Below are 13463 nucleotides of genomic sequence, written 5' to 3'. Positions count from 1 at the left end.
GAAGAGTTGTCGCTGGAAGAGTCATGAGACGTCCCACACCAGAATCAAACCCAACAGTGTTACATACGGTTTCTCTTCTCTTGCTTTGTGTGTGACAGAAAGCCACATACAGCAGCAAGTACACCACTGCCTCCATGTCCTCTATTGTTTATGTGTTTGTGTCGCGTATAAAACGAAGTCAGGGCAGTTTCGCGGAGTGTTGCTATGACGACCCCGCCCACGTTGAGTAGGTATCTTTTTGTAATGGAAAAGGTCGTTCCTGGAACCGAGTCGAGCCAAGTAGTGCTGGAACTGTGTAGTGGAAAAGCGCCATATGAGTTGTTAACAGCTCCACCAAATTTCCCTCTAAACTTTCAACTCAGAAGTTTGTTTTTCTCTCCCATTAATCATCTCACCACCCCTCACATTTATCTGCTGACCCTTTGGAGGGGCCCCACCCCTAGGTTGGGAACCACTGGACTAAACTAGCTAACTGTATCTAAAGTAGTGTAAACTAGCTCCACCTCCAGCAGCTACAACAGTAACATGCTGCTCTAACACTGATGCTTCACTATTAATAATCTAATGATGTCAGATATAATAATATATCAGTCAGAGGGACCAAACCACTACTTTTACTGTAATACTACAGTTTGCTGCTAATACTGATGTACTTTTACATTAGAAGGATTTTCCTGCAGGACCTTTGCTTGTAATGGAGTATTTTTACATACATATATTGGTACATTTACTTGGCTAAAGGATCTGAATACTTCTTCCACCACTGACTGCCAACAGGTGCTAGTTAGCTAATATCTGTTTAGATCAAAGAGTACACGAGGTAATATGAAATATTGCCTTGAAGATACATAATATATCTCAATTTACAAAATGTTATGGCAGTGACTTCAGCCAAACAACATTGGTTAGCTTAGCATAATTTGATATTTCCCTCTCACTGTAAACTGCATTTCCCCTTAAAACACACACAGAGATATGTGTGTAGATATGAATAGGATTGGCAGTTAAGTTGTTATATCTTTTGGTCTCTAAAAGTGATATTTTTGGACGTTATGTTGTGGCCTGTGATACTATAGTGACCTCATGTGTACACAGTTGGTAGTTTCCTATTGGGTGGCGCAACTGATGTTTCCTAGCAACCAGTTTACACATTACTGTATGTAGTGTTTACTAGCTAAAACATTTAGGTTTTCATGGTGCAACCTCATTTATTAAATCACAACTTTGAAACTTGTTAGTAGGAAGAACTTGAAGACTTAGAGATGGGTTTACGAACAGTTGGTGCAGCCTCAGTTTGGGGAAAGTATCTTTTCCTGTTTCAACACGGCAACGCCACAGTGCACAAAGCCAGATGCATAAAGAAATAACCTCCCAGTTTGGTGTGGAAGAGCGACACTGACCTCAACCGTAATCTTTGGGATGAGCAATCCAGGCGTCGTCACCCGACATCAGAGCAAATCTCTGCAGCCAGGATCCAAAATCTGCTGAAACCAGAAGAGTGGAGGTTGTTATAGCAGCAGATTCATGCTCATATACAGTTATAACATATAGGTGTAATGTCTGGGTGTCTATGAACTCCTGACCATGTGGTGTAAAACATTATTTTTTGAAAGCACACCTGAAGGACACATCTGGTTGGATTTTAGTAACAAAACTGTTGCCTCCATAGCTAATAAATAGCGAGCAGTGTATCATCACATCACTAGAGTCACTATACATTATGAGCTAGAAATGTGCTAAGAAGTGAGCTAATAACATCCCTGCTAAATGTCAAGTATTTAAAGTGTCCCTGCAGTCTACTGAAAGGATAGATTCACAATTTTTCAAGAGTGTCTTAAAACTACAGTCAGGTGAAATCATTCCTCCTGCTTCATACTGGCTCTTAAAAGATCCACTTTAAATGTCCTTTCAATGTTAAGTGATGGGAGCCAAAATCCAACATGTGTCCACACAGTCATTTAGTGCAAAAATGAATTTAAATGTTGAAAGTTTAAGCAATCTGAGTTAATCATATCAAGTGGATATCTGCTACATTTACAGCCTTTTTAGCATTAAATTCCCTCTTTGTGTTTCCAGTTTATGGCTGAAGCTTCACATTGGCTTCAGATAAACTTTTAAATACATGTTTGGACTGTGGATTACATTGTAAGTGCATTATGAAGGGATCTAATGGTCAGTATGAACAGAGGGAATAATTACAACAAGAAAAACATGTTTTAATATCCATTTAGGGTCCTGACTGTTGTAAGGCCGAGTTTAAAAATTGTGAACCTTTCCTTTAAATATCATGATGTGTAAAAAAAGGCCAACACCTCTATATAAACAGCACAAGAGTTAAATATTGTTTAATTTTCTATCTACAAAATAAAAGGTTAACATTTTATAGGGATGTTTTTTCCATGCACTATTATATGGAATAAATATTTGCCATGAGATTTGAACATCAATGTTACAGTTAGAGTTCATTTAGAGGGTCACAAAATGTTGAGGGGACGTATTTGCAAGAAATGAGTGAAAGAATAAATATATTCAGATGATTTATTTATGTAAAAGTCCTTCATGATACACTTGAAAAACATATTTAGGTTACGATTCGTTCACTGCTTGAACTCTTTAGGCACATGACCTTTACACTGCATTTACCATTTACATGTTTAAATCAGAAATATTAGTTCCCTCACTGGAAATACCCACGGGTCATAATTACATGTGGAAGATTAAGATGCAATTTGTTCAGAGTTTCTAAATTAAGTTTTATTCATCTACTGAAAGCCCTGTTTACATTAATTAAGGATTTAATGTGCCTCTAATGAGCAGATGAAAGATAACATTCCTTTGAATATTTATTTACTAATTTATTTGAAGAAAATGGGACGAAACAAGAACTATTTTATAATATTAAGATATTCAAGAGTATATATATATATATATATATATGTCAGATTTTATTAAATAATGAGTATTTGATTTGTTAAAGGAACATGACTTCTGCAGAAATATTCAGTATTACATAATATTCATGTAAAGCCATTTGCAGTGAGTGTAAAGTGAACTCTCACCAGACAAACTACTGAATGTAGATATTATGTTTTTTGTTTTGTGTGTTGGCCACAATCATAAAGGACGGATAAAATACCATGAAAAGAAACCTCTAAAAAGTTATTTTCAGACATGATGAAGATTGTATGAACAGTGTAAGAGTAAGTAAATAAATCAAAGTTTTACAAAAACTACAAGCCTGAGTGTGTTTTACATTCTTCTGTTTACTCTTCATAACCTCGACTCCTTTCTGCTACGATAAGGACGTTTAAATGAGAAGAAAACTGTTGCGTTTTGATGATTACATGGTGTAGAAACTGTTTCTTTACATGCATTTCACTGGCAAACAGTCTCAAAACATGTTGATCTGTTCACCTCAAACTGTTAAAAATAAAGCCATGGTAAGTATTGTTTTAAAATAATGGTTTTACTTACAACATGTAATTTAACGTGCATGTCAGTAACATCAGTGGAGAGGATGTTGGTTAGCAAAAATAATAAAGATCCTGGAAGACATTAAAGAGGTGAGGTGGGTGCAGGTGTTTCTAGTTGCACTGATGTGACAGCCCCGCTACCAATTACCTGCCTGTAGTCACTAAGTACACATATTGTATTTTACCACAAACAGGGACTGAAAACTCCTAATTAATCAATTCACAAAGTTGCCTGATCAATGAGGGCAGGGTTGATGCTACTGCTGTGGATGACATCATGTTTCATCATTCATTTATATTGGTACACTGATTTAAAAGAGGCTTATCAATTTAAAATAAATCATATACAACAGTTTCCTCTGTAAATAAATCTATTATCAGTTTGAGTTTTTGTATTTCTTCATTAAAAGTGTTGATAAGGATTGTGATTTAAATGTTGTATAAAGATTATTTTTATGTTGGCTTTCATCATTTTAACTTGAAAGATTAAAGTGAAAAAAAAGACGAGGTTGTGTATTTTTTCACTCAGTCTGGTTCAGCAAGACTTTATTTTGTGACATGAGGTCAAAGGTCACCTACTTTATGATCCTGCTGCTTAGAGTCTAAAGGGCAGGCGAATAAAACAGATAACACACAGAGTTCAAAGTGTAACCAAAAAAAAAGGCTGACTATACCGACACTGTCTTTTCCATCCTAAAAAATAAACATGGCTTATGAACAGAGACACTTACAAACACACATCATTAATGTGTCCTCACATCATATAGTAAATAAATGTCATCTTGAGACTATTATCAGTGTTTTTCCATGAGTCTTCACTGTGACCTGAAGTGTATTTAACTTTGTGATGCAGTACATATCTGCTACATTAGTGGGATAAAAATCTGAACCTTCCTGTCTGTGTTTAGGTTTCAGTCACTGTCCTTAAGACATAAAAGTTTATTCTGGACAAAGTGCACAGGTTTTAGGACACATCTTCTTTGATCTGTTGTAATAAAAGCAGAAAGCAGCTTTTATTACCAAAAATGATTAACAAATGGAGGAGGGTGAAGGTGAATGGTGATTCTGACATTTTGAACAGAGCCACAACGCAATTACAGGGTTGGGATCTCTGACGGAACAATGTTCACTTGGAGGACTGTAAAAGCCAAACTGGAAATTAAAAATCGGTGAGTCTTTCTTTGAAAACAATTTGGAAAACAGAGAAAATGGCTGAGAGAGCTCTTCTCAGAAGTTACTTGGACTGTCATGTGTGTTCGGAGACTTTCAGAGATCCTGTGTCTCTGAGCTGCAGCCACAGCTTCTGTTCAATCTGTTTGAAACAATTCTGGGAACAAGCTAAAAACAAAAACTGTCCCATTTGTAAAAGAAAATCCTCCAAAGAAGATCCTGGGGTGAACTTTTCACTGAAGGAACTAGCTGACACATTTGCTCGGAAACAGAAAGCTGGACCATCTAAGGCAGAAAAAGGAGAAAAGAAGGTGGAGGTGGTGTGTAGCAAACATCAAGAAGTGCCTAAATTGTTCTGTAAAGATGAACAGAGAGCGGTTTGTCCTCTCTGTGAGTTTTCTCTCCACCACGGTCACAAGGTGGTTCCTCTAGAACAAGCAGTCAGTGACCTGAAGGACCAGCTGACATCTGACTTAAAGTCTCTACAGGACAAGAGGCACAAATACAAACAAGTGGAGAAAACATACAATGAAATGATTCAACACTCCAAGAAGCAGCTGTTGTCCACAGAGAGGCAGATCAGAGCAGAGTTCAACAAGCTCCACCAGTTCCTGAAAGAGGAAGAGGAGTCCAGACTGGCAGCTCTGAGGGAGGAAGAGCAGCAGAAGGGGAAGACTATGAGCAGAGAGATGAAGAGGATTCAGGAGCAGATCTCCTCTCTGTCAGACAGTATCTCTGCTGTTGAAGAAGACCTGCAGAAACACAACGTGTCATTCCTCAGCAATTATAAAGCCACTCAGACCAGAGCCAGAGCCCAGAGCTCACTGTCAGATCCACAGCTGGTCTCAGGAGCGCTGATAGATGAGGCCAAACACCTGGGCAACCTGTCCTTCAGAGTCTGGGAGAAGATGAAGGAGAAGGTCCACTTCAGTCCTGTCATTTTGGACCCAAACACTGCCAGCCGATGGCTCTATCTGTCTGATGATCTGACCAGTGTGAGATATAGAGACACAGATCAGCAGCTCCCTGATAATCCAGAGAGATTCACTAACTATACTGATGTTCTGGGCTCTGAGGGCTTCAGCTCAGGGAAACACAGCTGGGAGGTGGAGGTGGGAGACCATCCTCGCTGGAATGTGGGTTTAGTTAAAGAGTCAGTTGACAGGAAGGGAGAGGCAGATGCTTCAACAGAAAATGGAATCTGGTGTTTACTGCATCGCAGTGGAAAATACACTAATTGTCTTGATGAGACTGTCACAGTGAAGAAGAGTCTCCAGAGGATCAGAGTCCAGCTGGACTATGACAGGGGGAAGGTGTCCTTCTACGACCCTGAAGACGAGACTCACATCTACACTTACAGAAACACTTTCACTGAGATACTCTTCCCTTATTTCTGTATTGTATCAGCTGGTGATGCTAAAACCACTGATATCAAAATCTGTCAAACTGAGATTTCTCTGTGATGCTCAGGAAGGTTTGTGTTATCAACATTTTGATTTTACTTTTTTATTATTATTTTTTCTTTTAAAGTCACTTTTTAAAGACTTCAGTATCTATTTAGATCACATTATTTGAAGATAAATAAAATCATCACTGTATTACTGAGACTGTGTTACATCATCTGAGGTTGAACTTTTACAAATCAAATCTGTTTTTATTATAACTTTTAAACCTGGTTAGTAGCATCTTGTTTTTATTCAGAACACAATATAATATACATTTAATAAACATTGTAATGACTGTATGAAATAATACAGGTGGGGAACTTTTCATTGTAATTAGAAATCAATCTTTTGATGAGTTAATTCAGTTTTCTTTCAATTTTAAATTCAGAGTCTCAGTTGTTCAGTGTATCAAAAATAGTTCTGGCTCTGATTGATTATTAATTATTTGTTCTTTTGTTCTTCAATAGATCTGATTTCTTGTCACAGATTTTGTTTTTTTATTTTTATATTCATGTAAAATCATGAACACCTAAACTTTTGTTCTCATTTGAATTTTTTAAAGACATTTAGCCGTTCAGGATTTAGTTATTTTCTCTTCAGGATAAATGTATTAAAGATGGTGACTCCTGCTTTTGATATTATGCTGACTGTGTAATGAATTTCAACAGAATATTTACTGATGTTGTTAAATACTCTGATTGCTTTGATGTTTTCTTGGCTTTTGAAAAAATAGATTTAGTGTGTAAGTTAGTTGTGTCACCTCTTAAAATAAAGATGAATCGACAAGAAAATATGACTACAAAATGCTGAAACTGTATCACATCATCAGGCCACACACTTTACAAATCAAAGCTGTTAATTATCCTGGTTATCAGCATCTTGTTTTTAGTCAAACAACATTGTATAGTAGTATATATCCACTGTACTGAATGCTTTGATTGTTTCAGTTTTGTGACAGTTTCAGTCATCAGATTTAGATTTTTATATTCTTGAGTCTTTTGATTAGTTATTTCTGTTGTGAATGTGTTGTTTTATTCTTTGGAAACAAGTGTTTTAATATAGTTTTTATTTTAATTCAGTGTTTAATTCTGACAGAGCTTCTGCAGACTGTGTGTGTCATTTTGGTGATGTATACATGGATTGATAAACTGCAATGTTGAGATGATGATCACCATAAAAGAAACAAACACCAGTACAATTATGTTTTAAAAATGTTTTCTGAATCAACTCTATTTAATAAAATGTACATATCTGGGTCTTTTGATGAGTTATTTCTGTTGTAAATCTGTTGTTTAATTAGAATAAAAGAAACATCATTATAATACCGTTTTGTTGTTGTTTTTCAGTTTAAAGTAAAATATTTGACTCTGAGGGATGTTGGCGCCATCTGCTGGTGACAGAGTTACAGAGCAGCGTTCACCTCTATAAACAGGAACTGAGCAGATTTTGACATTGTTGATCAGAGCTGAGACATCGTTACAGGCTGAGAGATCTCTGCTGAAAAACAAACTTTGAAGGACTAAAAGTAGAAAGCTGTTTCAGTGTTTTGTCTGAATCTAAATAATGAGTTTATGATACTTATACATTCAAAATATCTTCAGGACATTGACACAACATTTATGTGTCGTTTCCAATTAGTATTATTATTATTAGCAGAAGGCTCATTAAGACCAGGTAGATTTGCAGTTACAGACGTGTGGCTGGTTATAAATGACGGAAAACTTCATCACATTCAGGAAAAAAAGGTCCAAATTCCTGAAACCACAACTTTAATTAAAACATTATATAATAAAACGGATAAATTCTGGCTGTCATATAAGTTTACACCCAGAAATATAAAATTTTTTAAAAAAGTAAAACAACATGGTTAGACTTTGTGCTGTTTTAGGGCAGAAAAGGGAGGCAGATGCACATTACACATTTACACACTGCACATACACACAAAAACACACATAGCAAGCAGAAAAGGTGTGATTGTGCAGTGTACGGTCACCTCATGCAGACAGGAGGAAGACCATCAACAGACACTCGGTGAGATTTCTTTTATAGTCTATTAGTGAGACAGAGCATCAGTATCACAAAAGAAAGTGTAACAACCAGAAGATGTAGTTTTTAAATTAGATAGTCTCTCTATTACACAACAAAAGAGGAATCAACACACAATTTGGATATATATAACAATAACACTAGGCCTACCACATGTATAAAATAAATAAATAAATACAAAAATAAATAAACTTTTCCCTCTTTTTTCCGCAGATATGATCAGGAATCTCCCTGTCAGGTAAGTATCTAATTATTGTTAATTATTAACAATAAAATAACATGAAATAAGACAAGTTTCCTATTGTGTTATGTATTTTGTTATTTTTATTATTTATTTTCTCTGCATAAGAATAATAGATATTACCACAGAGACTATGAGTAATATGAGTGCAGCGCCCTCTGCTGGGAAACTGCAGACCTGGTGGGGTGCACCCTGAACTGAGTCTCTCACGTGGGCTTCTCAAAAATACTGAAATAAAATAACATAAAATAAAAATACGTTTGATTTGGTGATGGCTAGCAGCTACTCCATACTATTTACATACAGAGATTAAGTTAGCAAACCACCGATAACGTGTTACACTCAACAACCTGACTTAAACTATTCAAAACATCGGTAATATTGACATACAGTATTTTCTCCAGTGATCGGAGGCTTAAGTCATCATACAAGGTACAGAAAAAACTTCGTTTAGCCATAAAAACACGGTTAATATCTTACGGAGCTGATAAAATGTGCACCTACCACAGAAACGGCTTTCACAGACTGTTAGCTGAGTTCAGGGTGCACCACCAAGTCTGCAGGGGGCCTGCAGAGGGCGCTGCACTCATATTACTCTCATAGTCTCGGTGGTAATGTCCATTATTCTTATGCAGAGAAATTAAATAATAAAATGATAGAAAAATTAAATACATAACACAATAGGAAACGTATATTATTTTATGTTATTTTATTTTAGCATTTTTGAGAAGTCCATGTGAGAGACTGAGTTTGAGTCAAATCTGCAGGGGGCCAGCAGAGGGCGCTGCACTCATATTACTCTCATAGTCTGTCGTAATATCCATTATTCTTATGCAGAGAAAATAAATAATACAATAATAAAATAATAAAATACATAACACAATAGGAAACAGACCAATAATAAATTAAAATGAGTGCAAATATATATTAAAAACACGACAGTTGAAATGTTGAATCATTAACTCTGCTACACCCCCCCCCCCCCCCCCCCCCCCCCCCCCCCCCCACTGATCTCCACTTGCCCATCCCAGTTCAATAAAAAACAAACAAATAAACAAAAACTTGTTTTTTGTTGAGAGGTCCATATGAGAGACTGACTGTGGGATATCACTCCTTTTACCATCAGAATAAATGGCAGGTTGATGCCGAAAGTGAAGGTGGTGGTGCTTTTTTCACAACACAACGCAACAGAGATAGAGTACACAACCACCACACATGCTGGTATAACGGTTATTATGTTCATACATTTAAAAATTAATTATTTATTTTTTTAATTAATTAATTTCATTATTTAAATCCACATAAATGAACCTTTCTCTAATCAATTTTCTAATTTATATAATTTATTTTATTTCACTGTTTTGGTAACCGGGGGTTTCAAAAGGATAAAAAGTGACTTGACCAAAATGAATTTTAAAAAACTGGGCTAACACCTAAAGACGATCAGCATTAAAATTGTCCATCTACTAATAAATATAATCAAGAACAAACATCAAGGTGGACAATCAAAGAACATTAAAAGACAATAAATAAAACAACGTTACATAAAATCAAGATAATAAGCAAAACAAAGCAGGAGCCACATCATACAATACAGTAGAAGTAAAGATAAGGTTGTCAGGTCCTCTGGTACTCAGAGAGAAATCTACAGATATTTAGTTTATTTAACATCATAGAAGTGAGTAATGCTCAAAGGTTGTAGGCTCAGGGACTGATGATCATTCTCGTGTTGTCTAAAAAACAGAGAACATGTATTAAAACAATTAAGAAAATAAAGAAAATAATTTTGAAACAGAATAAGCCACATGCTATGCCCACATGATTGATGCCACTTATGAGCTGCAGCTTAAACACACAAAGTTGATAAATATTTCACCAACCCTGAATGAAACCAAAATGAAAGGGGAGCACTGTTTATCAACCTGCAGCTCTGCATTCAGGAACATTTCAATCTCCGCTGTTAATCTTATGATAATGATCTTTCAACCACTGCATGATGGGACAGACTCAAGTCCTCCTTGTGTGATCCTGAACTGGAAAATATATGAAATTGTAACAGAAGCAGAACATTTTCGGGGAAAGAATAAACAACAATAAATTGTTCACGGTGAGAAAAAAAATATTTATGAGGAAATAAACAAAACATGTATGTAGAAAATGTTTCCTGCTACATGTTCCTGCTAGTTGAGAAAAAAAAAGTTGTAAAGCTGGTTTAATGTCAGTCAGTTGAAACGTTCACTCCCCCCTGAAAGACTAAAGGACCATCCTCTGCTTATTTCATGTTTATAAGTGAGTACAAATGAAAGTAGATTTTGAAATTGTTTATCAAAGCTGAGACATCATTACAGGTTGTGAGATCTCTGCTGGAAAACACTCATTTGAAGGATTTAATGTGATCAAGTGAAGGGACAGTAACTTGGTGAGTCTGTCTATTGAAAGATCATTTAGACAACAGAGAAAATGGCTGAGAGTGATGCTCTTTTTGAAAGTTTCCTGAGCTGCCATGTGTGTTCAGAGACTTTCAGAGATCCGGTGTCTCTGAGCTGCGGCCACAGTTTCTGTTCAAGCTGTCTGCAAAACATCTGGGAACAAGCTAAAAACAAAAACTGTCCCATTTGTAAAAGAAAATCTTCAAAGTATAATCTATGTGTGAACTTTGCAATGAAGGAACTAGCTGACTCATTTGCTGGGAGACAGAAAGCTGGATCATCTGAGACAGAAAAAGGAGAAAAGGAGGTGGAGGTGGTGTGTAGCAAACAAGCGGTCAGTGACCTGAAGGACCAGCTGAAATCTGTCTTGAAGCCTCTACAGGACAAGAGAGACAAATACAAACAAGTGGAGAAAACATATAATGAAATGATTCAACACTCCAAGAAGCAGCTGTTGTCCACAGAGAAGCAGATCAGAGCAGAGTTCAACAAGCTCCACCAGTTCCTGAAAGAGGAAGAGGAGTCCAGACTTGCAGCTCTGAGGGAGGAAGAGGAGCAGAAGGGGAAGACTATGAGCAGAGAGATGAAGAGGGTTCAGGAGCAGATCTCTCTGTCAGACAGTATCTCTGCTGTTGAAGAAGACCTGCAGAAACACAACGTGTCATTCCTCAGCAGTTATAAACCCACTCAGACCAGAGCCAGAGCCCAGAGCTCACTATCAGATCCACAGCTGGTCTCAGGAGCGCTGATAGATGAGGCCAAACACCTGGGCAACCTGTCCTTCAGAGTCTGGGAGAAGATGAAGGAGAAGGTCCACTTCAGTCCAGTCATTCTGGACCCAAACACTGCCAGCCGATGGCTCTATCTGTCTGATGATCTGACCAGTGTGAGAAATGGAGACACAAACCATCAGCAGCTCCCTGATAATCCAGAGAGAAACACTAAGTATCCCACTGTTCTGGGCTCTGAGGGCTTCAGCTCAGGGAAACACAGCTGGGAGGTGGAGGTGGGAGACCATCCTAGCTGGACTTTGGGTTTGACTAAAGAGTCAGTTGACAGAAAGGGAAAGCGAACTGCTACACCAAAATATGGAATCTGGTGTTTATGGCATGGTGATGGAAAATACACTAATGGTCTTTGTAAGACTGTAACAGTGAAGAAGAGTCTCCAGAGGATCAGAGTCCAGCTGGACTATGACAGGGGGGAGGTGTCCTTCTACGACCCTGAAGACGAGACTCACATCTACACTCACAGAGACACTTTCACTGAGAAACTCTTCCCTTATTTCTGTATTGGAAAGTCTGGTGATGTTAAAACCACTAATATCAAAATCTGTCAAACTGAGATTTCTCTGTGATGTTCAGGAAGGTTTGTGTTATCAACATTTTGATTTTACTTTTTTATTATTTTCGTTTGTCTGAAGCAGATTTGATTTCATGTCGAGGGTCACTGAATTTTGTTGCTCAATGAAACAAATTATCCAAACTGGTTTTAATGTACAAAGCAGAGACATGTGAACCTCAATAATTGTTTTCTTCTTTCAAAATCACTTTTTAAAGACTTCAATATCATTTAAATCACATTATTTGAAGATAAATAAAAGCATCACGGTATCACTGAGACTGTGTTACATCATCTGAGGTTGAACTTTTATAAAGGTACAAATCAAATCTGTTTTTATTATAACTTTTAAACCTGGTTAGTAGCATCTTGTTTTTATTCAGAACACAATATAATATAGATATAATAAACACTGTAATGACTGTATGAAATAATACAGGTGGGGAACTTTTTAAACTTTCATTGTAATTAGAAATCAATCTTTTGATGAGTTAATTCAGTTTTTTAAAACACTTTAAACTCAGTCTCAGTTGTTCAGTGTATCAAAAATCATTCTGGCTCTGATTGATTATTATTTGTTCTTTTGTTCTTCAACAGATCTGATTTGTTGTCACAGATATTGTTTTTTATTTTTATATTCATGTAAAATCATGAACACCTAAACTTTTGTTCTCATCTGAATTGTTTTAAAGACGTTGAGCCGTTCAGGATTTGTTTATTTTCTCTTTAGAATAAATGTATTAAAGATGGTGACTCCTGCTTTTGATATTATGCTGACTTTGTAATGAATTTCAACAGAATATTTACTGATGTTGTTAAATACTCTGATTGCTCTGATGCTTTCTTGGCTTTAAAAAAATAGATTTAGTGTGTAAGTTAGTTGTGTCACCTCAAAATGCTGAAACTGTATCACATAATCTGTTTACTGAATCAACTCTATTTAATAAAATGTAAATCTGAGGGATGCTGCTTAGTCATGATGTGTCATTTAATCACAAGTAGTTTTTATTCTTAATGTTTGTCAGTCAGAAAAGGAGATATAGGTTGTTTCAGTTTATTTACATACGTCTATCAAATAGTCATGTGACTCTATGAAAGGTTAAATGTTACAAAACTATTATACAACCGGTTTTTGCGAAATAAAGTTTTTATTTTAAACTCATTAAAGGTTTAAATCTGAATTTCTTCTTCTGAAAACATGAAACTTTTCACTTAAACTCTTTCAACTTCAGTTTTCAGAGCACAGTCTCATAATCTTTGTGTCTCCTCTTCAACATTTATGAACAGTCCTAACTTATTTAGTTAATATTCATTTTTG

General features: G+C 36.3%; 2 protein-coding genes across 2 annotated transcripts; both read left to right on the top strand.

Moving 5' to 3' along the window:
• The first annotated feature begins 4611 nt into the window (after positions 1-4611).
• LOC128364432 (zinc-binding protein A33-like) lies at positions 4612-6106 on the top strand. Its single transcript, XM_053324960.1, has one exon. It carries the CDS (start codon positions 4682-4684, stop codon positions 6104-6106), a length of 1425 nt encoding a protein of 474 aa, XP_053180935.1. The 5' UTR covers positions 4612-4681.
• A 4930-nt stretch (positions 6107-11036) lies between these two features.
• On the top strand, positions 11037-12161 carry LOC128364844 (nuclear factor 7, brain-like). The gene is made up of 2 exons (XM_053325465.1): positions 11037-11396; positions 11496-12161. Exons 1-2 carry the CDS (start codon positions 11037-11039, stop codon positions 12159-12161), a joined length of 1026 nt encoding a protein of 341 aa, XP_053181440.1.
• Positions 12162-13463: the final 1302 nt, after the last annotated feature.

The sequence above is a fragment of the Scomber japonicus genome, chromosome 9 (genome assembly GCF_027409825.1).
Source record: "Scomber japonicus isolate fScoJap1 chromosome 9, fScoJap1.pri, whole genome shotgun sequence".
NCBI classification, from domain to species: Eukaryota; Metazoa; Chordata; class Actinopteri; order Scombriformes; family Scombridae; genus Scomber; species Scomber japonicus.
Note: the sequence above shows the minus strand (reverse complement) of the source record. Positions and strands in the feature narration are given on the sequence as shown.